This window comes from Panthera onca, chromosome D2, assembly GCF_046562875.1.
Source record: "Panthera onca isolate mPanOnc1 chromosome D2, mPanOnc1 haplotype 2, whole genome shotgun sequence".
NCBI classification, from domain to species: domain Eukaryota; kingdom Metazoa; phylum Chordata; class Mammalia; order Carnivora; family Felidae; genus Panthera; species Panthera onca.
Window position 1 is genome coordinate 77,632,956 of NC_138349.1, and position 27,213 is coordinate 77,660,168.

The 27,213-nt window shown below is 36.2% G+C and overlaps 1 protein-coding gene across 4 annotated transcripts in view; it reads left to right on the top strand.

Moving 5' to 3' along the window:
- RYR2 (ryanodine receptor 2) overlaps positions 1–27,213 on the top strand; it is a 755,762-nt gene that overhangs the window by 525,790 nt on the left and 202,759 nt on the right. For all 4 annotated transcript variants that reach the window (XM_081790553.1, XM_081790554.1, XM_081790555.1 and 1 more), the window contains exons 39-46: positions 5,382–5,487; positions 12,171–12,314; positions 14,286–14,559; positions 19,613–19,727; positions 21,097–21,229; positions 21,436–21,539; positions 25,509–25,644; positions 26,193–26,379. In XM_081790553.1, coding sequence (XP_081646679.1) covers positions 5,382–5,487; positions 12,171–12,314; positions 14,286–14,559; positions 19,613–19,727; positions 21,097–21,229; positions 21,436–21,539; positions 25,509–25,644; positions 26,193–26,379 — 1,199 coding nt within the window. The remainder of the gene's footprint in view (positions 1–5,381; positions 5,488–12,170; positions 12,315–14,285; positions 14,560–19,612; positions 19,728–21,096; positions 21,230–21,435; positions 21,540–25,508; positions 25,645–26,192; positions 26,380–27,213) is intronic.

A 27,213-nucleotide genomic window follows, 5' to 3' on the forward strand; every position in this document is an offset into this window, starting at 1 on the left:
TAACGAGGGTTGCATCACCAAAGTGTCAGGAGAGGCTAGGGAGGGAGAAGTACCAAGGCACTCTTGCCCTTTCCAGCCGGGGTTGTGTGGGTACAGGTCTAGGGGGAACTGGTCTCCCAAACTGCCCAGTGGGAACAAGACCTTCTTTCCTCAAGTGCTCGCGGAGGCCGAGTGGGGAAATGGTCTTCCGCTCCCACCTGGAAGTAACAAGGAACAGGGCAGGTTAAACTCTTCTCCTGCTAGCTACTGTCAGAAGAAGCCAGAAATTTAAGATTGAGAAGTCTCATAGTACCAAAATGCCCAGGTTTCAGTTTAAAAAAAAAAAAAAAAATCACTCATCATATCAAGAACCAAGAAAACCTTGAATGAAAAAAGACAATCACTAGATACCAACTCGGATGATCTCCAGCTCATGAAGATTTCAATTTCTCTGACAAGGCTTTTAAAGCAGCCATCATAAAGCTTCCAAATGGAAAAAAAAAAAAAAAAAGTCTTCACAAAGAAAGAAAGATAGGAACAAGAACCAAATGGAAATTTTAGAAATGAAAAATAGCGAAAATAAAGAAACCTTTAATGGATACACTGAACAGCAGAAAGGAGACAGAGAAAAGAATCATTGAACTAAAGAGGGAATAATAAGAATCACCTACCCAGTCTGAAGAACAGAAAACAAACTGGAAAAGAAAATAAAGCTTTAAGAACCAGTGAAAATATAACAAAACATCAAACGTTTGTGACACTGGAGTCCTAGGAATAGGAGAAAGAGGGGGAACTGAAAAAAAAAAAAAAAAAAAAAAAACCTTGGAAAAAATAAAAGTTGAAACTTTCCAAGTTTGGCAAAAGATACAAAGAAAAAGACTCAAGGGGCACCTGGGTGGCCCAGCTGGTTACGTGTCTGACTCTTGATTTCAGCTCAGATTGATTTCAAGTTTCTGAGTTTGTGAGTTCAAGCCTTGAGTTGGGCTCTGTGCTGTCAGCGCGGAGCCTGCTTAGGATTCTCTCTCTCCATCTCTCTCTGCCCATCCCCCACTATTTGTCTTTCTCAAAAATAAATAAAGAAACTTATAAAAAGAGAGAGAGAGAGAGAGAGAGACTCAAAAAGCTGAATAAACCCTAAACAGAATACCCGAAGATATCTAAATCAAGATATACCATAGTCCAACTTCTGAAAACGAGAGACACAGAAAAAAATCTCACAAGCAGTGAGAAAGAAATGACACCTAGAGGGAAAAAACAATGTGAGTGACCGAGATTTCAGATCACAAATCATGTAGGCCAGATGGAGGCAGCACACTGGTTTTCAACTGAAAAAAAGACTGAAAACCCAGAACTCTATAGGCAATGAAAATATCCTTCAGAAATGCAGGGGAAATCAAGACATTCTCAAATGGAGGGAAAGAATGAGATTTGGACTACAGCAGGCCAACCCTGAAGGAAAGCCTAAATGAAGTCCTTTAAATGGAGAGAAAATGACAATAGAAGAAAATTTGGAAAATCAGGAATGAAGAAAGAACAATGGAAGGTGTTAAAATAGGAATAAATACAATGTATCTTCCCTTTTCTTTTGGGTTCTCTGTTTTTAAAAATTTTTTTTAATTTTTTTTTTTTTTTTTTTTTTTTTGAGAGACAGACAGACATGAGCCGGGGAGGGGCAGAGAGAGAGGGAGACACAGAATCTGAAGCAGGTTCCAGGCTCCAAGCTGTCAGCCCAGAGCCCGTCATGGGGCCTGAATACAAGAACTGTGAGATTATGACCTGAGCTGAAGTTGGACGCTTAACCGACTGAGCCACCCAGGCGCCCCAAGTTTCTCTCTCTTTTTTTTTAAATGTTTATTTTTGAGAGAGAGAGAGAGAGGGAAACAGAGGATCTGAAGTAGGCCCTGCGCTAACAGTAGAGAGCCTGATGAGGGGCTCAAACTTGCAAACTATGAGATCATGACCTGAGCCAAAACCAAAAGTTGGACGCGTAACCAACTGAGCCACCCAGGCGCCCCTCCTTTTGAGTTTTCTAGATTATATTTGATGGATGAAGCAAAAATGATGAAGCTCTCTGCTGTGTTCTAGATGTATTTATAGGTAATATTTAAGACATTTGTATTTTAAATGAAGGAGGATAAGGGGTATAAAAGGGAGATGAGTTTTCTGTGCTTCAAACTGGTAAAATGTTGATGCCAGTAGGCTCTGATGAATTATGTACGTATATTGTTATATCCAGAGCAACCACTAAAAAAAACTATGCATAGAGATATACTAAAAAAAATGCCAGGGATAATTCAAAAGGAGATCCTAAAAATAGTTCAAGGAACCCACAGCAAGTTGGGAAAAATAAAGCAGAACAAACAAAAAACATGAAATTACAGACTTAAGTCATATCAATAAAGGCTTGAACATTACTCCAATTAAAAGAGATTGGCCGAGTGGATTATATAAAACTTGGCCTAACCATCTGCTGTTAGGGTTACATCTATGAGATGTTTCTCTGATGAGGTATTTCTAGGAGAAGTTTTATATCACATAGAATGATGTAGATAGGTTGAAAGTGAAAGGTTGAAAAAAGATATATTATGAAACACTGAAAGAAAGTAAGAGTGACTCTATCAGAGTAAAGAAATTACCAGAGGCAGACAGGAACATTACACAATGCTGTAAGAACCTACCAAGAAGGCAAATGCACAGGTACTGCGTACGGACGAAAAATATGTGAAGTCCACACAGAACCGAAAGGAGAAGTAGATAAATACACAATGATAGTTGGAGACCTCAGCACTCCTCTTTCAGTAATTGATAGAAAGCTAGGCAAAAGTCAGCAAGAACATAGGAAAATGCGACTCTGTCATCACCAAACAGGGTCTTTGGGTATTTGTATAACACTCCATCCAACAACATCATACATAGTTTTTTTTCAAGCATCCATGAAACATTCTCAAAGATGGACTGTATGCTGGGCCTTAAACAGCCTAAACGGATTTAAAAGCATTTAAATTTTTTCATACAGAATCTTTTTCCTGACCACGGTAGAGTCAACTTAGAAATCAATAAAAGACAGAAAACAGAAAAATCTCCAAATACTTGGAAACTAAACAACACAATTGTAAATAACTCATAGTGTAAGGAGGAAGTCTTAAGGAAAATTTAAAAATCATTCAACTGAGGGGCGCCTGGGTGGCTCCGTTGGTTAAGTGTCTGACTTCGGCTCAGGTCATGATCTCGCAGTTCATGAGTTGGGCTCTGTGCTGACAGCTCAGAGTCTGGAGACTGCTTTGGATTCTGTGTATCCCCTCTTTCTCTGACTCTCTCTCTCTCTCTCTCTCTCAGATAAATAATAAAACATTAAAAAATGTTTAAATCAATGAACTAAAAAAAATGAAAGTAATCACATATCAAAATTTGTGGGAACAGCTAACACAGTGCTGAGAGGATAATTTATGACATTAAATATTTACATTTAAAAAGAGAAAAACACTCAGTAATCTCAGTTGACATCACAAGCAATTGGGGAAAAAAAAAAAGGGTAAGGGTGCCTGTGTGGTTCAGTTGGTTGAGTGTCCGACTTTGGCTCAGGTCATGATCTTGTGGTTCGTGAGTTTGAGCCCCACGTCGGGCTGACTCCAGAGCCTGGAGCCTGCTTCAGATTCTGGGTCTCCCTCTCTCTCTACCCTTCCCCCAACACCCTCTCAAAAATAAATAAACATTAAAAAATTTTTTTAAAAAAGAGTGAAATAAACCCAAAGCAAGCAGAAGGAAGGCAATAACATAAAGGCAGAAATCAATGAAAATGAAAACAGGACAACAACTGAAAAAAAATTAATGAATCTAAAAAGTGGTTAAAAATACCAACAAAAGAGAGCCAAAGCATAAGAGACTGTTAAAAACTGAGAACAGACTGAGGGTTGATGGGGGGTGGGAGGGTGGGGAGGGGGGGTGATGGGTATTGAGGAGGGCACCTTTTGGGATGAGCACTGGGTGTTGTATGGAAACCAATTTGACAATAAATTTCATATATTGAAAAAAATAAATAAATAAAAAATAAAAATATCAACAAAATCTACAAAACACTGAAAAGACTGACAAAGGTAAAAGACACAAATTATCAGAAATGAAATGAGGGATCACTACAGACCCTGAGGACATCAGAAGGATCATATAGCAATATATGCATGAATTCTGTGTGATTCCATTTATGTAACGTTCTTGAAATGACAATAATACAGAAATGGATAACAGTCAATTAGTGATTGACAGGAATAAGGGATGAGGAGCAAATAGGAGGGAAGTGGGTGTGGTTATAATGGTATAGCAGGAAGGATCCTTGAGGTGCTAGAATTGTTCTCTATCTTAACTATCAATGTCAGTCTCCTGGTTGTGATTCTGTACTACTGTTTTGTAAGATGTTACCTTTGGGGGGATTGAGTAAAGGGTATATGTTATCTCTTTGTGTTATTTCTTTTTTTTTTTTTTTTTTTTGATTTTTTTTTTTTTAACGTTTTTATTTTTGAGACAGAGAGAGACAAAGCATGAACGGGGGAGGGTCAGAGAGAGGGAGACACAGAATCCGAAACAGGCTCCAGGCTCTGAGCCGTCAGCACAGAGCCCGACGCGGGGCTTGAACTCACAGACTGTGAGATCATGACCTGAGCCGAAGTCGGCCGCTTAACCGACTGAGCCACCCAGGCGCCCCTCTTTGTGTTATTTCTTAAAATAACATAGGAATCTACAGTTCTCTCAAAATAAAAGTTAAACAAAAAATTCATGTAAAAAATTCTAAAAAGAAAACAGTTGTTTCTTCGGGGGAATTTGCGAAACAGCAACATTCCTTTCTTTTCTTCATTCAGAAGTGTAATAGTTCTATGTCTGAAGCTAAAACCAATTGAGGATTGTTTCTTGAATTTGGTTAATTGAACTATTAATGTTATTAAAAAGCAAGTTATCCATTATATTACTTTTCTATCGTATTTAGAATTTTTTTTGCCTTTGCTACTATATCCTTCTCAAAAAGAATTCTTTAAAATATTCAGTAAAGTTTAGAAATTAGCTAGAAAAAAGGAAACCTAGGAAAACCACAATAAAATATTTTTAAAAGTAACATTTAGATTTTAGTTGATTTAAGAACCCTAAGTATACCAGGGTCTAACATATTGTGGATTTGAGAAAGAGGAAGCAAATTATATAACTATGTTGCAACAAGCGAGGCTTTGAATAGTTCTATTTATTTTGTGGTATTTGTTATACTGAGTGATAATGACTTTTCATCTTTTGGGCTGCAGTTTATGAATATTCAAAGATTGAACATCTTTGCTGTTTATGATCTTTGCTGTGTCTTTCCTGATTTCACTTTTCTTTTACTCTTGTTCTTCCTCTTTCTTGTTTGTCCAAACTTTCAGATCAATATGCTTCTCAATTTTAAGGATGACAAAAGTGAATGTCCATGTCCTGAAGAAATCCGAGACCAGCTCTTAGATTTTCACGAAGATTTGATGACACATTGTGGTAATGTCTTCTTGACTTACAACTCTTTTTAAATGTGTTATTGATTGCTTAATTGATAATTGACATACCACCACTATATAATTTTAGAATATACGGTGTGATGGTTTGATCTGCATATCTTATGAAATGATTGCCATAATAGGTTCTGCTAAGCTTCCATCTTCTCATATGGATGCATTAAAACTTTAGAAGGAAGAATAATGGGAAAAATTTTTTTCCTTGTGATGAAAACTCTTAGGATTTACCTTCTTAACAATTTTCCTGTATTTCATACAACAGGTTTAGCTGTAGTCATCATGCTGTACATTGCATACCTGGTACTTATTTAACCTATACCTGGGAGTTTGTACCTTTTGACCAGTTTCCTTCAATTCCTCTCTCCCCACTCCCCACTTCTGATAACAAGTCTGCTTTCTTTTTCTCTGAGTTTGTTGTTTGCTTATGTGTTTGTTTTGGTTTTTAGGTTTTATACATAAGTGAGATCATACAATATTTCTCTTTTTCTGTCTGGCTTATTTCTCTTAGCATAATGCCTTCATGTTCTGTCTTTGTTATCACAGATGGCAGTATTTCCCGGTTTTCTGGCTAAATAATATTCCGTAGTATGTATATACCACAACTTCTTTATCCGTTCATTTCCAGATGGACACTTACATTGTTTCCATGTCTTGGCTATCGTGAACAATGCTCCTATGAGCATGGAGGTGCAGATTCCTTTTCCAAATTAGTGTTTTTGTTTCATTTGGATATGTTTTAAGAAGTGGGTTACTGGATCATATGGTAGTTCTATTTTTAAAATTTTGTGAGGATCCTCTATACTGTTTTCCACAATAGCTGTACCAGTTTACAATTCATCAGCAGTGTGCAAGGTGTTCTGTTCTCACCAGCATTTTGTTAATCTTTTGCCTTTTCAGTGGTGGCCATTCTAATAGGTGTGAGGTGCTTTGCTACCTGATTATGGTTTTGATTTGCTTCTCTCTAATGACCAGTGATGATGTTGAGCATCTTTTCATGTACCATTTGGCCTTTCATATGTCTTTTTTGGAGCTGAAGAAACATCTATTCAAGTCCTTTGCCCATTTTTTAATTGAGTTGGGTTTTTTTGTTTTGTTTTGTTTGCTATTGAGTTATAGAAGTTCTTTATATGTTTTGGGTATCAACTCCTTATCAGATATATAGTTTGAAAACATTTTTCCCCATTCTGTAGGTTGTCTTTTCACTTGGTTAGTAGTTAATTTGATGTAGTCCCATGTGTTTATTTTTGATATTGTTGCTTGTGGTTTAGGTGTTATATCCAAAAAATTATTACCAAGACCCATATCAAGGAGCTTTGTTGCTGTGTTTTTTTTCTAGAAGTTTCATGATTTGGGGTCAAACATTTAAGTCTTTAATCCATTTGTAGTTAATTTTCATGAGTGGTTAAGATATGGGTCCAGTTTCATTCTTTTAAATGTGAATATCTGATTTTCCCAGCACCATTTATTGAAGACTGTCTTTTTCTCCATTGGGTATTCTTGGCAACCCTGTCAACTAACAGTAAACCATGTATGCTTGGGTTTATTTCCAGGCTCTCGATTCTTTTCCATTTATCTATTTGTTCATTTTTATGCCAGTTCCATGCTGTTTTGATGACTCTAGTGAAATCAGGAAGTGTGATACTTCTTGATTTGCCCTTCTTTCTCAGAATTTCTTTGGCTATTGGAGGATTTTGTGATTTCATATAAATTTTAGAAAGGTTTTTTCTACTTCTGTAAAAAATGCCTTTGAAATCTTGAGAGGGATTGCATTGAATCTAAGATAGCTTCTGATAATATTACCATTTCAACAATATTCTTCCAAATCCATTAACAGAAGATACCTTGCCAGTATTTGTGCCTTCTTCTTTTCACCAATGTATTATAATTTTCAGCATAGAAATCTTTTGCCTCCTTAGTTAAACCTCTTCCTAAGTATTTTATTGTTCTTGATGCTATTGTAAATGGGAATGATTTTTTTAAATTTCTCTTTCAAAAATTTCGTTTTCGGTTTATAGAAACACTACATATTGTTGTCCTGCAACTTTAGTGAATTCATTGATTAGATCAAACAGGTTTTTAGGTTGAATCTTTAGTATTTTCTATATAAAAATCATGTTGTCTGCAAATAGAAACCATTTCATTTATTCCTTTCCCATTCATGTATCTTTTATTTCTTTTTATTCCCTAATTGTTCTAGCTAAGACTTTCAGTACTGTGTTGAATAGGAATGGTGAGAGTGGGTAACTTTGTTCTGTTCCTAATCTTAGAGGGAACATTTTTAATATTTCACCATTGAGAAATAAAAGCTATGGGTTTGTCATATTGGCCTTTGTTATGTTGAGATATATTTCTTCTGTGCCTAATTTGTTAAGAGTTTTTATCATGAATGCATGTTAAATTTGGTTGAGTGTTCTTTCCAACGTGCCTACAGAAATGATCATATGGTTCTTTTCTTTCATTCTGTTATTGTGGTGTATCACGTTGATTGTTTTGCATATGTTGAACTATCCTTGAATCCCAGGGATAAATCATGCTTGATCATGGAGAATGATCCTTTAAATATGCTGTTGAATTCAATTTCCTGGTATTGAGAAATTTTGCATCTCTATTTGTCAGGGATAATGTCCTGTGGCTTTCTTTTCTGGTAGTGTTCTTTGCAGTTTTGGTGTCAGGATAATGCTGGCCTAGTAAAATGAGTTTCGGAGTGTTTCCTCCTTTTTGATTTCTTTGGAAGAGTTTAAGAATTGCTGTTAATTCTTCTTTAAATGTTTGGTAAAATTCACCAGTAAAGCCTTTCTTCATTGTGAGATATTTGAGTACGGATTCATTTTCCTTAAATTGCTCTATTCAGAGTTTCCATTCCTGTCTTGGTAAGGTGGATGTTTCTAAGAACTTTTCCATTTCTTCTAGGTTGTCCACTTTTTTTGCTTATAATCTTCATCGTAACCTTTTATAATCTTTAGAATTTCTGTGGTATCTTTTTCATTTTTTCATTTACAATGTCTCCTTTATCATTTATATTGTTGTTAACTTTAGTCCTGTTTCCTCCCCCCGGCCTTGGTTAGTCTACCTAAACGTTTGTCAATTTTGTTGGTTTTTTTTAAAGAAATAACTCTTATTTTGGTTAATCTTTTCTATTGTTTTTTGATCTATATGTCATTTATTTCTGCTCTAATCTTTAACATTTCCTTTCTTCTGCTAACTTTAGGCTCTGTTCATTCCTCTTTTTCTCGTTCCTTAAGCTTACACTTCGGTTTATTTGGGATCTTTCTTGCTTCTTAATGTAAGCACTTATGTATTGCTATGAACTTCCCTCATAGAACTGCTTTAGTTGGCCCCATAAATTCTGGCATGTTGTGTTTCCAGTTTTATTTGTCTCATTAAATTTGTTTCCCCTTTAACTTATTCTTGGATTCATTGGTTATTCAAGAGAATGCTGTTTAATTTCCCTGTGTTCATGAATTTTCCAGGTTTCCCCCTGTCATTGATTTCTGATTTCATGCCTTGTGGTCAGAGAAGATAACCAGTATAATCAGCCCTCTTGAATTTACTAAGACTTGTTTTATGGCCTAGCACGTATTCTATCCTAGAAAATGTTCCATGTGCACTTGAGAAGAATGTGTATTCTGCTGTTGTTTAATAGGATGTTTTCTATATGTCCTCTAGGTCATTTGATCCGTACTGTTGTTAAAATCCACGCTTTCCTTATTGATTCTGTCCTGGATGATCTATTCATTGTAGAGAGTGGGGTATTAAAGTCCCCACCTATTATTGTATTACTCCTTATTTCCCCATTTAGTTTTGTTTTTGTTTTTGTTTTTGTTTTTTACCTTTTGCTTTATACATTTAAGTACTCCAGTGTTGGGTGCATAAATATTTATAGTTGTTATATCTTATTGATGTATTGACCTCTTTATCATTATATAATGACCCTCTTTGCCTCATTTTACCATTTTTAGTTTAAAGTCTCTTTTATCTGATGAATGTATAGCTTCCTGTGGTATTTTATTTTGGTTTGATTATGTTTTGGTGGGAGTTGTTGGTTTTTATTATTATTATTATTATTATTATTATCATTATTTTTAGTTATTTGCTTGAAATGCCATTTATCATCCCTTCACTCTTGGTCTTTGTCTTTAAGGCTAAAGTGAATCTCTTATGGGCAGCATATGGTTGGATCTTATTTTTATTCAGCTATTCTGGGTCTTTTGGTTGGAGAATTTTATACATTTACATTTAAAGTAATTATATTGCAAATAAGGACTTACTGTTACTATTTCATTATTTTTTGGGTTGTTTTGTAAATCAACTTTTCCTTTTTATTTATCCTGCTGTATTTTGTGTTTTTGTGTTGATATCTTTTGTTATGAGTATGCTTGCCTTTTTTCTTGTGTTCTTTTGTATAATTATTACAAAATTTTCCCTTGTGGTTACCATAAGGCTTATGTAAAATACCGTAAAGTTATAACAACATATTTTAATTCATTTTAAAAAGCTAATTTTAAAGAAGAATCGTGAGTTATGCACCACTATTACTTTACTGTAAAATCTAATTTTGATTATATGCTTACCATTACTGGTAATATTTATGCTACCTTTTTGTGTTTTTATGATCTTAATTAGAGTTTTTTGACTTCCATTCAAAGAACTCCCTCTGACATTCCCTATAAGGCAGATTTGGTGGTAATTAACTTCCTTAGCTTTTGTTTATTGGGGAAAGTATCTATCCCTCCTCTTTTTCTGAAGGACAGTGTTGCTGGGTATGGAATTCTTGGCTTATAGTTATTTTCTTTCAGTGTTTTGAATAAGTGGTCCCATTCTCTCCTGTCCTGACAAGTTTCTGATGAGAAATTTGCCAGTGTTCTTATGGGAGATCCCTTTTACATAACTTCTATCTTTTGCTGCTTTTAAAATTCTTTTCTTGCCTTTGCTTTTTGACATTTTAATCATAATGTGTCTCCGTGTAGCCTTCTACAGGTTCAACACCTTTGGGGTCTTTTGGGCCACATGGATCTGCATGTCCATTTCTCTCCCCAGATTTGGGAAGTTTTCAGCCATTATTTAAATATACTTTCTGGCCCTTGTGCTTTCTCCTTTTGGAATTCCCACAATGTGAATATTGTTTCTTTCCATTTTGTCCCATAAATCTCATAGGTTTTCTTCAGACTGCATGATTTCAATCGACCTATTCTTCAGGTTTTTGATTCTTCTTCTGCATATTGAGTCTACTTTTGAAACTCTCAGTCAAATTCTTCAATTACTGTATTTTTCAACTCTAGGATTTCTGTTTATTCATTTTAATGATTACTGTTTCCTTGTCAAACATCTTGTTTTGAACTGTTTTCGTAATTTTGTTGAGCCGTCAGTGTGTATTTTTCATACACATGTACTGATACCAAAGTTAATATAAATGTAAATAGGCTCAGAAATATACATGATGCCTGTTAGGGGTCCATATAAGAATATTTACTATGCCAAAATGGTTAACTGACCCTGTGTGGGAAGTCATAAAAAGTAGAGAGATCACAAAGGCTTTAGTACTAAGCAGGAGATAACCAACATCTTATTTTTATTTTTTCTCTTTTCTTCAGTGGCAGGGAATGGGAAGGGGGGATTGGGACATGTAACCAGATGCTTCTGGCAAAGAGATGAGAGTTAGGTTGATTTAGTCTAAAGATATTTGATCACAAATAGTTGTATTTAAACCAGTTGTGGGGCACTTTTTAGGACTGGCCTAAGAAATGTGGCACATATCTTTTGAAATTAATTAATGCTTAAGGAAATCCTTTGTTAAGTTATATGTCAGTAGCCCAAATCTATTAGGGGAGCTTTCCCCACCTTTCATTCTAAGAACTTTTAAAATAGAATTGACTTGTTCTCAACATGTGGTGCTTTTTCCCTTTAAGCAGTGATACGAACAAAGTGTCCCAGTGAAAGAGAATTAGTCATTTATTAGTCATTTGTTAAGTGATATATAGCACCAGTGGCATTATTTTTATTTTAGTTTAGTGAAGAGAATACAAGCATCACCTTGCACATTGATTTAACTTATGAATGAAGAAGACTAAATGAGTGCCAGAAAAGTTATACTATATATCTGTTATAAATAAAGGGATGCTCTAAAATGATAGGATTATTGCTTAAGACGTAAAGCATTTCGCTGGGTTAGGATAGCTAATTATGCCTACCATCTTTTCTCTCACTTTGTTAAAATACCACTGTGATTTTTAGAGGCAATTGAGGTGGCTGACTGTTCAGGAGATATTTTTGGGAGGGCAAAGCTGTAAGTTTGTGCAGATAGCACCTGAAGTCAGACATGCCTGAGGGTCAGCCTAAGGGTCAGACTAAATAGCAGAATTGATCTGGACTCTTAAGAGTGTTTTTTTTGTTCTCTGTCTCATTTTATAATTTGTCTCAGCTGCTAATAGCCCTGGGCCCATTGGAACAGGAGAAAAAGAGAAAGGAGGACGTAGAGGCCGGTGTGTGGATTTTACCTGAGAGCTAGTGAAAGAGTGCTTAACTCTGTCTTGTCAAATGTTCTTGACATGACAGCATTGCTTTAAGCTATGCGTGGATAAGTTGCAAAACCAGAGCATTTTTCTCCTAAATGTATTTCTTTCAAACACATTTTTCTTTTCTTCGTTCTCTTTGCTTTTCTCACACCAGGAATTGAGCTGGATGAAGATGGGTCTCTTGATGGAAACAGTGACTTAACAATTAGAGGACGCCTGCTGTCCTTGGTAGAAAAGGTGACATACCTGAAGAAGAAACAAGCCGAAAAACCAGTTGAGAGTGGCTCCAAGAAGTCCTGTAAGCAGTATGGAAGGAAACTGGCAAAGCAACCCAACTGCTGACATTTATTTCTCCTTTGAGCTAACATCATACTAGATGAGCCAGTGAGAAAATTGAGTTTGCAGCTTCTCAGAATCAGATTCTTTTTCTTAAAGTTTATTTACTAATTTTGAGAGGAAGAGAGAGACAGAGAGCAGGGGAGGGGCAGAGAGAAGGATAGAGGATCCGAAGCAGGCTCCAGGATAACAGCAGAGAGAACCCAATGTGGGGCTCGAACTCACGAACCGTGAGATCATGACCTGAGCTGATCTGAGCTGAAGTCGGGTGCCTTAACTGACTGAGCCACCCGGGCACTGCTAACAATCACATTCTCAAGTAGATGTCAATGGCCGCCAGAAGTAGATAGGAGCATCCAACTGTATTTGTAGGAACAGATGGAGAGGTAGCAGTATTATAAGGATGGATGGGCTCCCTAGAGGACCAAAAATTTAGGTATTTGATCAGGGACTATCAAGAGAAGGTATAAAGTGGGTAATTTAGCTTTCATGTCTAAATATTATGCTATTGACTTTCAAATGTTCTTGCACCAAATTAAACTTTTTTGTTAAAGTTTAGATAGTATCTGTAACTATATTTTGGTTCTGTAGTATTTTCTGGACTGTTACGCATTTCTGATGTATTTTTATCCTATTTAACTGAAGAGTAACAGCCGATACTCAGAAAATGAATAAGCACACTGGGGCTGTGAGTCTCAGGCATGGCACTCGCCCAGGAGGGGTTCAAGTAGTGGGTTGATGAGATCCTTCTTACTCGCTACCTCACATCGAAGTCTCTGTTCATTCTGTGAGGCAGCACTGGTTTATGAACAGTTTTTACTGAAAGAAGAAAAATAAACTCATGAAGATTTTAGTTGTTTTTCGTTTCCCTTAACTTACAGTGAAAATCCTTCATCCATACAGCTACTTCTAAATGTTCAGTGTCACACGCAGATCTGAATCATGCCTTCTTCCAAATAAGAGTTCAGGATTTCCTATGAAACACTTTTTGTTATTATCTGGTTTATGGTTCTGACGTACTAAAATTATCAGCCTGGTTTTGAGACGTGTGGAAGTATACTGGCTATTTATCTACATTTCCTGTTTGGTTAAAATTGGTAGGTTTTGTTTTTCCTTTACTTCCTGTGTAGATTAAAGCAGGTAAAACAGCTTCTTTTGAAAATCTGCCAGTGTGTTAATGCCAGGAATCGAGTACCTCTTTGTGTATAAGTTGGTCGCATCTTTCTACTTAGCTTTGATATTTTTATTATTTATTTTTAGGAGGTTTGGAAGTTCTGTTGCTTTTGTCTGTATTACACTGTATGTTACATTGCAAATTTACATTAGAATAACTTTTCACTTGAATACAGCTTTACAATCAAATCCTTTGAAGACATTTTAACTGACAATTAGGGATCCAAATTATAGTAAAAATATAATTATATGAGGTCATTATTACAAATGGCTCAAATGAGGAGATAGAAAAATAGATAATTCCTTGAGTGCACATGACTGACTTTATAAGGATGTAAGGTGATGTCACATTTGGGAGGAAAATAATGGGACAAAGAAAATAAAAGTGGAATAGACAGTTCATATTGATTACCCTATGGATTGCCAACAATAGTTTTGAAAAAGTGGCCATAGTTCTGAAACAGCTTAAATTCTTTAATTATAAGAATGAGTGTTAAGGAAAAGCTTGTGTGTTTTTGCCTTTTCATGTTCATAACTCATTTTTATTGACATATATATATGACATACACACACACACACACACACATACACATATATAGCGTTTAAATGAAGTTTTTCTTCAAAGAATGTTCCTAGCCTTTTCATTTCTGGTATTAGGCTGGGGCTATGAGAGGTACAGCTGAAATGCCCAACTTACTTGTCTTCTCTCGTTTTTTGTTTTTTTTTTTCCTTTTAAAAAATATCCGTAATGACCGTGCAGCCACTCTTCAGCAGTTGATTTCTGAGACCATGGTCCGATGGGCGCAAGAGTCTGTCATTGAAGACCCTGAACTGGTGAGGGCCATGTTTGTGTTGCTCCATCGACAGTACGATGGCATTGGGGGTCTGGTCCGGGCTCTGCCAAAGACCTACACTATAAATGGTGTCTCCGTGGAGGATACCATCAACCTGCTGGCATCTCTCGGTCAGATTCGTTCTCTGCTGAGTGTAAGAATGGGCAAAGAAGAAGAGAAGCTTATGATTCGTGGATTAGGGTAATTTATTTAACTACTACAACCTCTGTCTTATAAATGTCTTCCTTCTAATCGTTTATTCCAGTAGGTGCACTGTGCGTTTATTAATATAGATACACTGCTTAGATTACAGGGACACCGCATCGTATTGTGCCTTGCTTCATTGCACTTCGCAGGTAGTGTGTTTTTCACAAATGGAAAGTTTATGACCACCTTGCATCGAGCAAGTCTATGGGCAACTTTTTTTTTTTTTTTTAACATCATTTGCTCACTTTGTGTCTCTATGTGTCACATTTTGGCAATTCTCACAATATTTCAGGCTTTGTTATTATATTTGTTATGATGGCCTGTGATCAGTGGTTACGACTCACCGAAAGCTCAGGAGATGTTAGTATTTTCAGCAATAAAGTATTTTTTAATTGAGGTACATATGCTGTTTTGTAAAACATAATTTCCCTATGCTTTTAATAGACTCTAGCATATTATAAACATAACTGTTGTATGCACTGGGAAACCAAAAAATTTATTCGATTTGCTTTATTGCAATATTTTGCTTTATTGCAGTGATCTGGAACCAAATCTGCAATATTTGTGAGATACACCTGTAATATTATTAAATGAGATTGTTGCTTTTCTAGACATTGTATTTTACAGCTCACTAGAAAAACGGCTAATTTTACAACTAGATGCTAAGGTGGCAATGATACAGCACCTATCTTAGAGGGTTTTTTAAATTAATTTTTCAGTAATGTACAATCATATATAAAAATACAGGTTAATAAAAACACATTAAACTCTGTGGGGAGACAAACACTCACCACAGGAATAAGGAATTTTGTCTGTATTTACTGGGCCTTGAAAAAAGAATGGGGAGAGAATTCAACATTATAGGTGTGCTTCGTGTGAATTTGGGGATTAACATTTATACCTCATGTGTAGCCTAAGGATCCCAAAACTGAGAACGTAAAAATTGGCCTCAAATCACTGTGCAATTTTCAAGGAAAAACCTAAATACTACCAGTGGTTAACTTACAATCGAAAATTGCAAAGTACATAAGGAAACAGTCTGCCTTAAGCAAGGGTCTGCAGATACAATACTGGTGGAGTCAGAACACCTATTTCAAAACTTCAGATAATACAGTGCCAGAAAGAGAACATAAAGTTACTGTATTTAAAATGGTAAAAATACAAAGGATAAATCAATTCTCCAAAAATAAATCATGGAAAAATGTCCATGAAAATTTGAAAAGGATCCAAAGATCTCTCTCTGCCCTCCCCTGCTTGCACTCTTGTCTTTCTCCCTCTCTCTCTCTCTCTCAGAAATAAACAAACATTAAAAAAATAAAGAAAAATTATTTAAAAAAAGGGGGGGGTGTGTGCCTGGATGGCTCAGTCAGTTAAGCTTCCAACTTCGGCTCAGATCTGATCTCACAGCTTATGAGTTCAAGCCTCGTATCAGTCTCTGTGCTGACACCTAAGAACCTGGAGCCTGCTTCAGATTCTCTCTCCCTCTCTCTCTGCCCCACCCCCCCCGCTCGCGCGCTCTCTCTCTCTATCAAAAATAAACATAAATAAAAGAAAATATAAAAAGGAAAAGATCCAAAGAGAACTTCTAGAAATGAAAAATGCATTAAAAACAGTGAATTAGTTAAATTAGGAAAGATATAGCTGAAGAGAAAATTGGTAAGTGGGATCATAGATCTGAGGAAATTATTTAGTACTGTAGCACTGAGAGGTAAAGATAAGAAAATGCAAAAGAGCAGTTTTGAGACCTAGGGGATAGTATAAGAAGGTCTACAATATGGTAAACAGGATTTCTGGAAAAGACAGAATAGATGATCTAGAAAATGGGGACATTTGAAGAGCTAGCTGTTGGCTTGAGTTTTTCAGAATCAATGAAGAACACAAGTTCACAGATTATCCTCAAGTACAGGTAGTTCCATATACCCACCTGGATGGAATGTAGTGAAACTGCATAAAACCAGTGATAGACTATCTTAAAACTAAGTTGAAAGAAAAGCCAGAATACTTACCGAAAACAGAACAAAACAAAAACAAACAACGACAACAACAACAGCAACAAAAAAACAGTATTTGGAATTCTTAATGGCAAAACTAAAGATCATTACTCAATGAGAAACCATATTCAAAATTCAGAAACCATATTCAAAATTCAGAAAATAACCATCAATTTACAATGTGTACTCAGTTGAGAATTCTTCACAATGAACTTGTGCTTCAAGGAGACTTGGAGATGGGAGTTTATAGCCCATATTTAAGAATTAGGGCAATACAAAGATATTTCAGAATATTTACTTACAGTTCCTCATCAAAAAACCTTCTAAAGGCTGTGCATTAGAGAAAATGAAATGGAATTCAGAGAGAAAGAATGAGAAGCAGTAAGTTTTATTGAGTGTGTTACTGATGCATACATGCGTAAATATAGGAATCACTCACAAGATTGCATAATTCAGGAATATGAAAATACAAAAATAAAAGTTTAAGCTTTATCATGTCTGCAAGAATAATACCTAAACATTGGATGTAGAAATTGAATGTAAAATGTTGAAAAATGATAGAGAATACAAACATTCTGCCAAAACAGTTAACCTAGTTATATAAATATTAAAAAGGAGAATGAAAATAACTACTGACATGGATAAAATAGGGTATAAAGAAACAATAAAAGGGTTGAACCTAGAGTTCTTAAAACAAAACAAAACATTAACGGAATAGAATACTGTTTTCTTTGACCTAAAAAATAACATTGTGGGTAAAAAAATTATAGAAAGACTCAGATTGTGTAGTGTTATTTACGTGCATTCTAAGTTCAGAACATAATACTGTATATTGGTCTTGGAACTATCAAGTATTTGAGATCATTAAAATAACGCTGGAAGGTTCTATTCCAAAATCATTATCACTGCACACTAAAAATAAGTATACTAACAGGACAAAAGAAGGAGAACAGAAAAACCGAAACAACAAAAGCAAATTCGATGGTCTTTGTAATCATATGAACATGAATCTTATTTTTTAAACGTTTATTTATTGATTTGAGAGCGAAACAGAAAGACAATGTGTGAAAAGGAGGGGCTGAGAGGGGGAGACAGAATCCCAAGCAGGCTCCCAACTCAGCACAGAGCCCAACATGAGGCTCAGTCTCTCACAACCGTGAGATGACGACCTGAGCTGAAATCGAGAGTTGGACGCTCAACTGACTGAGACACCCAGGTGCCCCTGAATCTTGTTTTGAATACTAATACTTATATCTAACCCAAAAGGGCCTTGCACATAAATGATCTTAATTCACCAAATGAGAAAGGAAGCCTTCTAGGAAATGAACTCTTTCTTGTCAAATGAACATATAGTGATAATATATGCTGTTAACACATAAATCAGTAGTGATAAAACAAAATATTTCTGAAACAAAAAGTTACGTCTTTGTGGTATGAGACATACTTCTCAAGGGACACGTTTAATGAGTGACAACCTGTCTACTGAGTGGTAGAATTATAAATCCACTCAACTTACTTGGAACTAAAGGCAAACAAGAGTTTTCAATTAAATATTTTCCAAAGTTCGGTCATGCAAAACGATTTCAATTAATGAAAGAACACATCCTGTGATTACAAGTGTGGTTTGAAAATGGAAGGTTCTCCTGCTACATGTGTTGCTGTCTTCCGTGAAGGAAAAGGAGTCCTTTCTTTACCCCATTTGTTCTTGCACGGAATAGATCTGACCTATTTTAGTCTTTGGCCCCGACATCATTTTTGTGAGTTGTGCTATCTAAAGACTCTTGTTATTGAAGATAAACTAAACCCAACTAAAAGTGAAAAACTAGGAGCACTTGAGTGGTTCAGTTGGTTGAGTATCGAACTCTTGATTTCGGCTCAGGTTGCAATCTCACGGTTCGTGGGTTCAAGCCCCACATTGGGCTCTGCGCTGACAGCACAGAGCCTGCTTGGGATTCTCTCCCTCTCTCTCTGCCCCTGTCTCGCTTGCTCTCTATCTCTGTCAAAATAAACATTAAAAAACAAAAGTGAAAAACTAAAACTAAAAAAAAAAAAAAAAAAAGGCAAAAGAAAATTATTATACAAGATTCATACTATTTCATTGTCTTGGTATGCCTGGAGTACCTATAAGTTAGCATATGACTAAATCAAGAGGTGAGTGAGTCAAAGGAGATCAGATATGAAGGGAAAGTTTGTTTCCCTGTAGGCTGTGCAATATAATTTTCTTGTTACATTACATCCATGACAGGAGTGTTTTGTAGGAAAAATCATATTGATTTAATTTACGTTCAAATAAAAATCAAGAGTTATTTATTTTTAATGTCTACTAAACATTAATATCCTTAGGAATGCCTTTACATACATATTATAAAAATATGTAATGGAATAGTAATAATGGGAAACATTTTGGGTATCATCTGCTTTTTTTTTTTTTTTTTTTTTTTTTTTCAAATTGAATGTCCATTTTAATTTGCTGGACTTAGATTAGTTGTACCTGGCCTTGATGTGTATTCAGTTTCTCTTTGAGAATATGTTTCCTTTAAAAAAGCATTTCTCTGGAATGATAACACAAAATGTTATTAAACATACAAATATTGAAGGTAGTGTGAAAAATAACCTACATGAAAAGCATAGATGTTTTTATATCAATAATTTATATGGGAATTTTCATAGAAACATGGTATAACAGTGACTCATATTTCTATACTAAAGAAGGTTGAACAGATGTTTGGATATATATAAAATTAGGAATAAGTGTCCAAAAGTATATTTCATATAGATGAATGTTTACATATTTAGTACCTTTCTTGTAATGGAAAAAAAAAATAGATAACTTGTATACTATTTTTGAGAGGCTATCGTTATTTTTTGAGGAAAACTCAATTAATTATGCTTATTAGCTTTTGCTTTTATTAACTTTAATCATGATTGTGCTTACTTTTTTGTTCATGCCAGGAATTATTTCCAAAAGATTTATCAGGACCTCAGATAAATTGTCATTTAAATTTTTCTCTGACCTTTGTGCTCCCCTCCCCCCCCACCTATATTGTCCTTTCTAGGGATATCATGAATAATAAAGTATTTTACCAGCACCCTAATCTCATGAGGGCACTTGGGATGCACGAGACGGTGATGGAGGTCATGGTGAATGTCCTTGGAGGTGGAGAGTCCAAGGTAAAGGAAAACCTTTGATTCTTAAGATGCGAAGAAATATGACTCCCGAGGGCATCCATTACATATTCTTAATGAGGATTTCTTAAATCTTCTTAGGAGGACTGTTTTTTAAAGAATAGCTTTCGAAAAAAAAAAAAACATAATAAAACCTTATAGATTGAGAATTGAATATGTTAGTTATTTTTTTCCTTTGATATTGGCAACAGTTTCTATCTTATACCGTGTAATTTTCTGTCTCCTAAACTGTTCCCATTTAGTGGTTATTTAGAAACTTTAAACGTTAATACTATGCTAACTTTTCGAAATTCTGAATTATAAATTAATGTCCATTACATAAAAAGTCCAAAATACAAAACATGTTCTTCAGACCCAGACATTCCTCTTGATTTAGACAACAATTAGTTCCACTAAATTCCTGATCCAGGCCAAGTTTTGAAGATGGTGCTCTGGAGTATTTGTTTTAAGACTATAAAGTTAATTTTTTAAGTGATCCAAAATTAAAATACAGTTCTTTAAAACTAAATGAACAAGAGTAATAAAACAGGCAACTTCATGTGAATCAGTATAATTTCATGACCTATGATTTGCAAAATATATTTCAGTATTTTTGGAAATGTTAAGATATATTCTTCAAAATATGGAAAGGAGTCCATATTTCTCATGTTCAGTTAGACAGACTTACAAAGATATTTATAAAGTATTCTGTTAGGGAGGGACTCAAGAGATTCATCTGGGGTATATTAGAACAAGATTTGGCCCTCAGGGGAGATGTATTTGATGGGATCTAGCATGCAGACCTTCTGGTCAAGGGGCTCATCACAGTGACAAGTCGGGCAAATCAGGGAAGGTGTGAATCCTGGAAACTTAAAAACAACAACAATAACACCTATGGTAAGAACGCCCTTCTGTGGTTCCAGGTAGTGGAACTTTTCACAAGTGGTCTCATTGAACTTTCCCTATCTTACCCCAAGTAAGTATTATCATTCATTTTAATCCAGTTTTACAGAACTGAATCATTGAGACGGAATATCATCCCAAGGAAGCACAGCTAACGGGTAGTCAGGATTCACAACTGAGTCTGCCTGAATGCTGACTAGGTTTGTGCTGCCTGTAGATTTAGGGCTGTAGATTAGTTCCAGATCAATTCATACAAACCTCTGATAATGAGGTTTATAAATTAGTGCTGGTTTTGTTCTTCAATGGCTCAAAGACTAGGTGAGTTAAAGTCGAGACAAATGATGGTCTTCAGTCTCAAAGGCTTGGCACCCATGGGCACCCATGGAATGACAGTGTGATTGGATCTCAGTTTCTGAACTCAGTTTTCTGAAGACCATTGGCTCTCACTGCTAACTAAATGCTCTTTATGTAGGAAATCACTTTTCCCAAGATGGTGGCCAACTGTTGCCGTTTTCTTTGTTACTTCTGTCGTATAAGTCGGCAGAATCAAAAAGCTATGTTTGACCATCTCAGCTATTTATTGGAGAACAGCAGTGTTGGTCTTGGTAAGTAAATTCGTGGCTTTAATTTCACCTTTAAGATAAAAAGAATATATTACAGTTAAAAATTAAACTTTAATGGAAATTAATTTTAGATTAGTGCAGTATGTGTCGTATTTAGAAATGAAATTTTGAGGGAAAGTATGTTTTTATATAGCCTTCATGGTTGCCGCACAATCTGGGTTTTGTCTCAATGTTGTTTGAATTAACAGCCTCACCAGCAATGAGAGGTTCAACACCGTTGGATGTGGCAGCCGCATCAGTGATGGATAATAATGAACTGGCCTTAGCTCTGCGTGAGCCAGATTTGGAAAAGGTAAGCAACATCCATACCCCTGTGTGTGTGTGATGCTTGTTTATAGTTGTTTCTCAAGATTATTTAAATATAACTGTAATGGAGTCATAGTTATATTGATACAGTCACATCTATTGTGTACTATAAACATGTTACATATATTACATATAGCATATAATTGTAAATTACAAAGAACAAGAAACTTGAGATAAAGTGTTTCCTCTGATCACGTGCATTTTTCTATGGAAAGGGAATGAACAAAAAGTATCTGTTGTTCCTTTTGTTTTAGTCGTACAGTTTCAATTTCTTCCAAGGTTGTTTTAACATCCCAAAGTACATTTCGTATCCTATAGACATATATTCCAGGGCAAGGCATCCGTGACATATTAAGACCTTGCACTGTAACCAAGTACTTGAAACCCCATACATGTTTGCCGGAACATAGATAAGTCCCGCCCCCAGTGTTGTCGTTGTGATTGCACTCTAAGTAGTCTCCCCGGTCCCTCCCTTGCTCCCCTATTTAGCAGCCAGAGTGAGCCTCCTGAAAGGATCTTATTAACCCTGTCTACAATTCTTCCAGAGACTTCCTGCCTCTCTTCAAGTAAAGGCATTGTGATAGCTTCTGACTCATCTGATTTCACATATCTGTCTTATTTCATTTCCTGCAATTCTCCTCATCTTTTCTGTTTGCTCCAGCCACGCCGATTGCGTTCCTGCCTCAGGGACCCTGTGCTCACTGCTCCCTCCATCTGCAGTATTCTTCTGCCTTATGTCTTCCTGGCTCTTTTCCTGACACCCTTCCACTCACTCCAAGTCACCTTTTAGTCTAGCCCTTCATGCTCATGCCATTTAAGATTGAAACCTCTTCTCTGTCTCCTTTCTTGTCTTTGCTGCTTTCTTTTCAACAGTTGAAAAAAAACACATTTGTAGGGGCATCTGGGTGGCTCGGTCAGTTGAGCATCCAACTCTTGATTTCAGCTCAGGTCAGTGATCCCAGGGTCCTGGGATCGAGCCCCACGTCAGACTCCACACTGAGCGTGGAAACTGCTTAAGATTCTCTCTCTCTCCCTCTGCCCTTCTCCTGTGCTCACTCTCTCTCTCTCCAAAGGAAAACAAAAACCACACAACAAAAACATATTTGTATATTATAGAGATGAATACACATTTTCATATTATTTATATTTCTGTAAATACAGTTTAATATTTATAGTCTAAAATCATATTTTAAAGCAAATATATTTTACTAAAATCTGTATGTTTGCATATTTTTAGAAACCGGCTCCTTACCATAGCAATAAGGCCAGTGAGTCGCGTGCTCTCTCTCATTTTTTGTTTTTTTTTATTTTTAAAAAATATTTTTAATGTTTATTTATTTTTGAGAGATAGAGGACAAGTGGGGGAGGGGCAGAGAGAGGGAGACACAGAATCGGAAGCAGGCTCCAGGCTCTAAGCTGTCAGCACAGAGCCCGACACGGGGCTCGAACCCATGAACTGTGAGCTCATGACCTGAGCTGAAGTTGCATGCTTAATCGACTGAGCCACCCAGGCGTCCCTAAAATCTTTTTATCTACACATGCATTAAATTGGCTACTATTTAAAAAGTTGACCATACCAAATGTTGTGGAAGATACAGAGCACCTGGAACTCTTACCTGTTGCTGTTGAGATGAACAATGGTGGAGTCAGTTTGGAAAGCAGGTTGGCAGTTTCTTCACAAATTAAATGTATCCCTGTCCTAAACGCACACCTAGCCCTCTCACTCATAGGTACTTGCTCATTAGAAATAGGAATGTATGTCCACACAAAGGTGTGGACATTGCTGACAACATTGTTCATCTTAGCCAAAAACTAGAGACCGTGTCCATCAGGTGATGAATGGATAAGGAAACACAGGCTATTTCCATATGCGGTGGAAGGCTGTTATGAAGCAAAGGGAAGGAATGAAGTCTTGACATGTGTTGCAATGTAAATGACTCTAAAAATCATTATTCTGAGTGAAATAAGCCAGGCACAGAACGACATACATATCTTTATATACGTATATATACAATTATATACTTATATGCATTTATACATTTACATACTATATATACGTATATATATATACACACATGCATGTACATTATATCTTTATACATGGATTGCATGTTCTAGAATAGACCAGTTAATTTGTAGTGACACCAAGCAGATTGTCAAGGCATCCACATGCAGGGAGGGATGGATGGGTCCTGAAGAGTGATGAAAATGTTCTATTTTTTTCTTGTTTATTTATTTATTTTGAGAAAGAAAGCGGGAGAGGCAGAGAGAGAGAGAGACAGAATCCCAAGCAGGTTCCACGCTCTCAGCACAGAGCCCAACATAGGGCTCGAACTCACAAACTGTGAAATCATGACCTGAGCTGAGATCAAGAGTTGGATGCTCAACCAACTGAGCCCCACAGGCTCCCTGTGATAGAAATGTTCTGCATCTTGACTGTGCTGTGTTTTCACCAATGCATAAATCTCTCAAAGATCACTGAACTTATACTTTAAATAGATGAGTTTGTTGTACACAAATTATACTTAAATTTGGTACAAAATATTTTTAGCTAGATTGTTTATTTCTTTTTCAAGCCGATTTAACTTGATCTGGGTTAATTTGATTGATAAGTTGCTTGACTGGCAATCTACTGCCATTGAAAATAACATAGGAATTTCTTTTAAAACTGGACCAGTTATGAAATTTGCCAAGGATCAACATTCAATTAAAATGGTAATTTAAAAGGCAACGATAAGCAGAAAATGTAATGTGTTAAAATCAGTAATACTGAAAGGTAGGTAATACTTGCCCAAATTTTATAGACAGTGAAACCATGGTTCAGAAGGATCTAGTAAATAATGCAGAAAAGATTTGAACCCAAGGTATTTGAATATAAACTTAAATTGATAATACCATGTTGAAAGTAAATTCACTTTTCTAAATATCACTGTATCTCAGATGGGTCTTTCAGTATCTCTGATGGATTCAGGTTTTATACTGGGTGAGGGTCTTTAGACATTTTTAAAGTTTATCAAATATATCATAATATATATATGTATATATATGTGATTTATATATAATGTATAATACATATATGATATATAATATAAATGTATATATATATATACATATATATGCACACACAATTTTTTAAACATAAGTTCTACATCCAATGTGGGGCTTATCTCACAACTGCGAGATCAGGAGTTGCATGGTTTACCGACCGAGCCAGCCAGGTGGCACAAATATGTTTATAGATAAAAGTCTCAAATTAAATGATGTGAAACTTAGGAACATTTTCTTTCATAGAGTTGTTTTATAAATATTTTTATTACGATAGCACTTTGTTATGATTTATAAATATTTCTTAATTCTAAGGGTTTGCTAAAGAGAGTTCCTGTGTTGTCATGAGGTTAAAAACAACTTGCAGGGGCACCTGGGTGGCTCACTCGGTTAAGTTGCCTACTCTTGATTTCGGCTTAGGTCGTTAGGTCACAGTTCATGAGATCGAACACCGAATTGGGCTCTGCACTGGCCGCACGGAGCCCTCTTGGGATTCTCTCTCCTCTCTCTGCCCCTCCTCCCCCCAAATAAATAAACAAACGTTTAAAAAAACAAAAACTTGCAAAACCACATTCTTTTTTTTTTTTTAACTGTTTTATTTGCTTTTGAGAGAGAGAGAGAGAGAAACAGAGCACGAGCAGGGGAGGCACAGAGAGAGGGAGACACAGAATCTGAAACAGGCTCCAGGCTCTGAGCTGTCAGCACAGAGCCCAATGCACGGCTGGAACCCATGAACCGTGAGATCATGACCTGAACTGAAGTCAGATGCTTAACCGACTGAGCCACCCAGGCACCCCAAAACCACATTTGTTTTAAACTGTCCTTTGAGAATATCATTTATTATGTATCGTATTAGCATCTAATGACTTCCGACCCACGGGATGACATATTTGCTTATCATTGTTTGTAGGTAGTTCGATATTTGGCTGGTTGTGGACTGCAGAGTTGCCCGATGCTGGTATCTAAGGGTTACCCAGATATTGGGTGGAATCCAGTTGAAGGAGAGAGATACCTTGACTTTCTCCGATTTGCTGTCTTCTGTAATGGTAAGACTAATTGCTTTGGGTCTTTTTTTGGTCATGATTAAAACTGCATAAAAATAGATGTATAAAATAATAATATATCCTAGCATTTTCATATAAGAAGCAAATATTAGTAAAGAAAAAGTTAGTAAAATATTTTATAATCAGTAGTTCGTTCACAGTAATAATTTAATTTCTAATATTTCTCTTGAATGCGATGCTTTTATTATTAAACTAACATTTTTAGGCGGTTACAAGTTCTTGTAAATTTTAATAATTGGGTCCTAATTAATAGGTAGGCTTATGGCTTCATTTCCTATAACGAATTAACAAGGGTGAAAAAACTATGCATCTGTAATGCTTTTTACTTTCCAAATTTTAAGTACAAGAAGCTTTCTGAGTCTTGTGTACATAAAACTAGTGATTTAGGTCGAATTCTAGCTTTATTAGTGACTATGTCCTTTGGTTTTAGTGATTTTTCTTTACATCTAAATGAATGAACACAACATCGATTGGCTCAGAATGTCCATATAACCAATGTTTGTGTGTTCTTGTTCCTCGTTTGATTTTAGGGGAGAGTGTGGAGGAGAATGCTAATGTTGTGGTGAGGTTGCTCATCCGGAGGCCCGAGTGTTTCGGTCCTGCTTTGAGAGGGGAAGGTGGGAACGGTCTTCTTGCAGCAATGGAAGAAGCCATAAAAATAGCCGAGGATCCCTCTCGAGATGGTCCCTCACCAACTAGCGGATCCAGTAAAACACTGTAGGTCTAATATATATACTCTTAGGAGCAAATTATACTCCTTGTCTTGAAATTTTACAAAATATGATTGGCATTCTGTCAATTGCAATAGAATCCTCTGGTACCCATGATTTCTGCCCTTGGAAATCCAATGTGTTAGACTTGGAAGAATGGATGCAGGGCGCCTGGGTGGCTCCATCGGTTAAGCATCCGACTTTGGCTCAGGTCATGATCTCAGAGTTTGTGACTTCGAGCCCTGCATCAGGCTCTGTGCTGACAGCTCAGAGCCTCGAGCCTGCTTTGCATTCTGCCTCCCTCTCTCTGCCCCTCCCCCATTCACACTTGTTCTCTCTCAAAAATAAACAAACATTTAAAAAAATTAATGAAAAAAGAAGAATGGATGGAATTTGCTGTGGGAATAGCTTGAATAAAGAGAAAATAAGGAAGATGGGGTGAATGTAGCAGGGAGAAGTTTAGGTTGTTTGGAGGAGATGTATTTTGTGAATTTTTTCCCGGGGGGGGTGGGGTGGTATGGCAAAGCGAGTCATTACAAACCATGGCAGACAAGATTCTGAAATTGTAGGAGGGTTTGGTGGGAAGCTAGCTGGAATGAGTTTTCAAGATAATAGTAAGAAATTAAGACCTTTAGCAAGAGAATGGGGGACTTAACTGGCATAGTGGTAAAGCCCAGAAAAGGGGGCGTTGTCATTCTGAGGAGCAAAATGCTTGATTAAGGTACAATGGCTGATATGGGAGGCAGTAGCTACCTTACATTTCTACATAGGAGACATTATTAATACTTGATTCCAGTAACGGGCATGAGTCAACCCAGGCATGTTGCTTCACAGTTTTTAT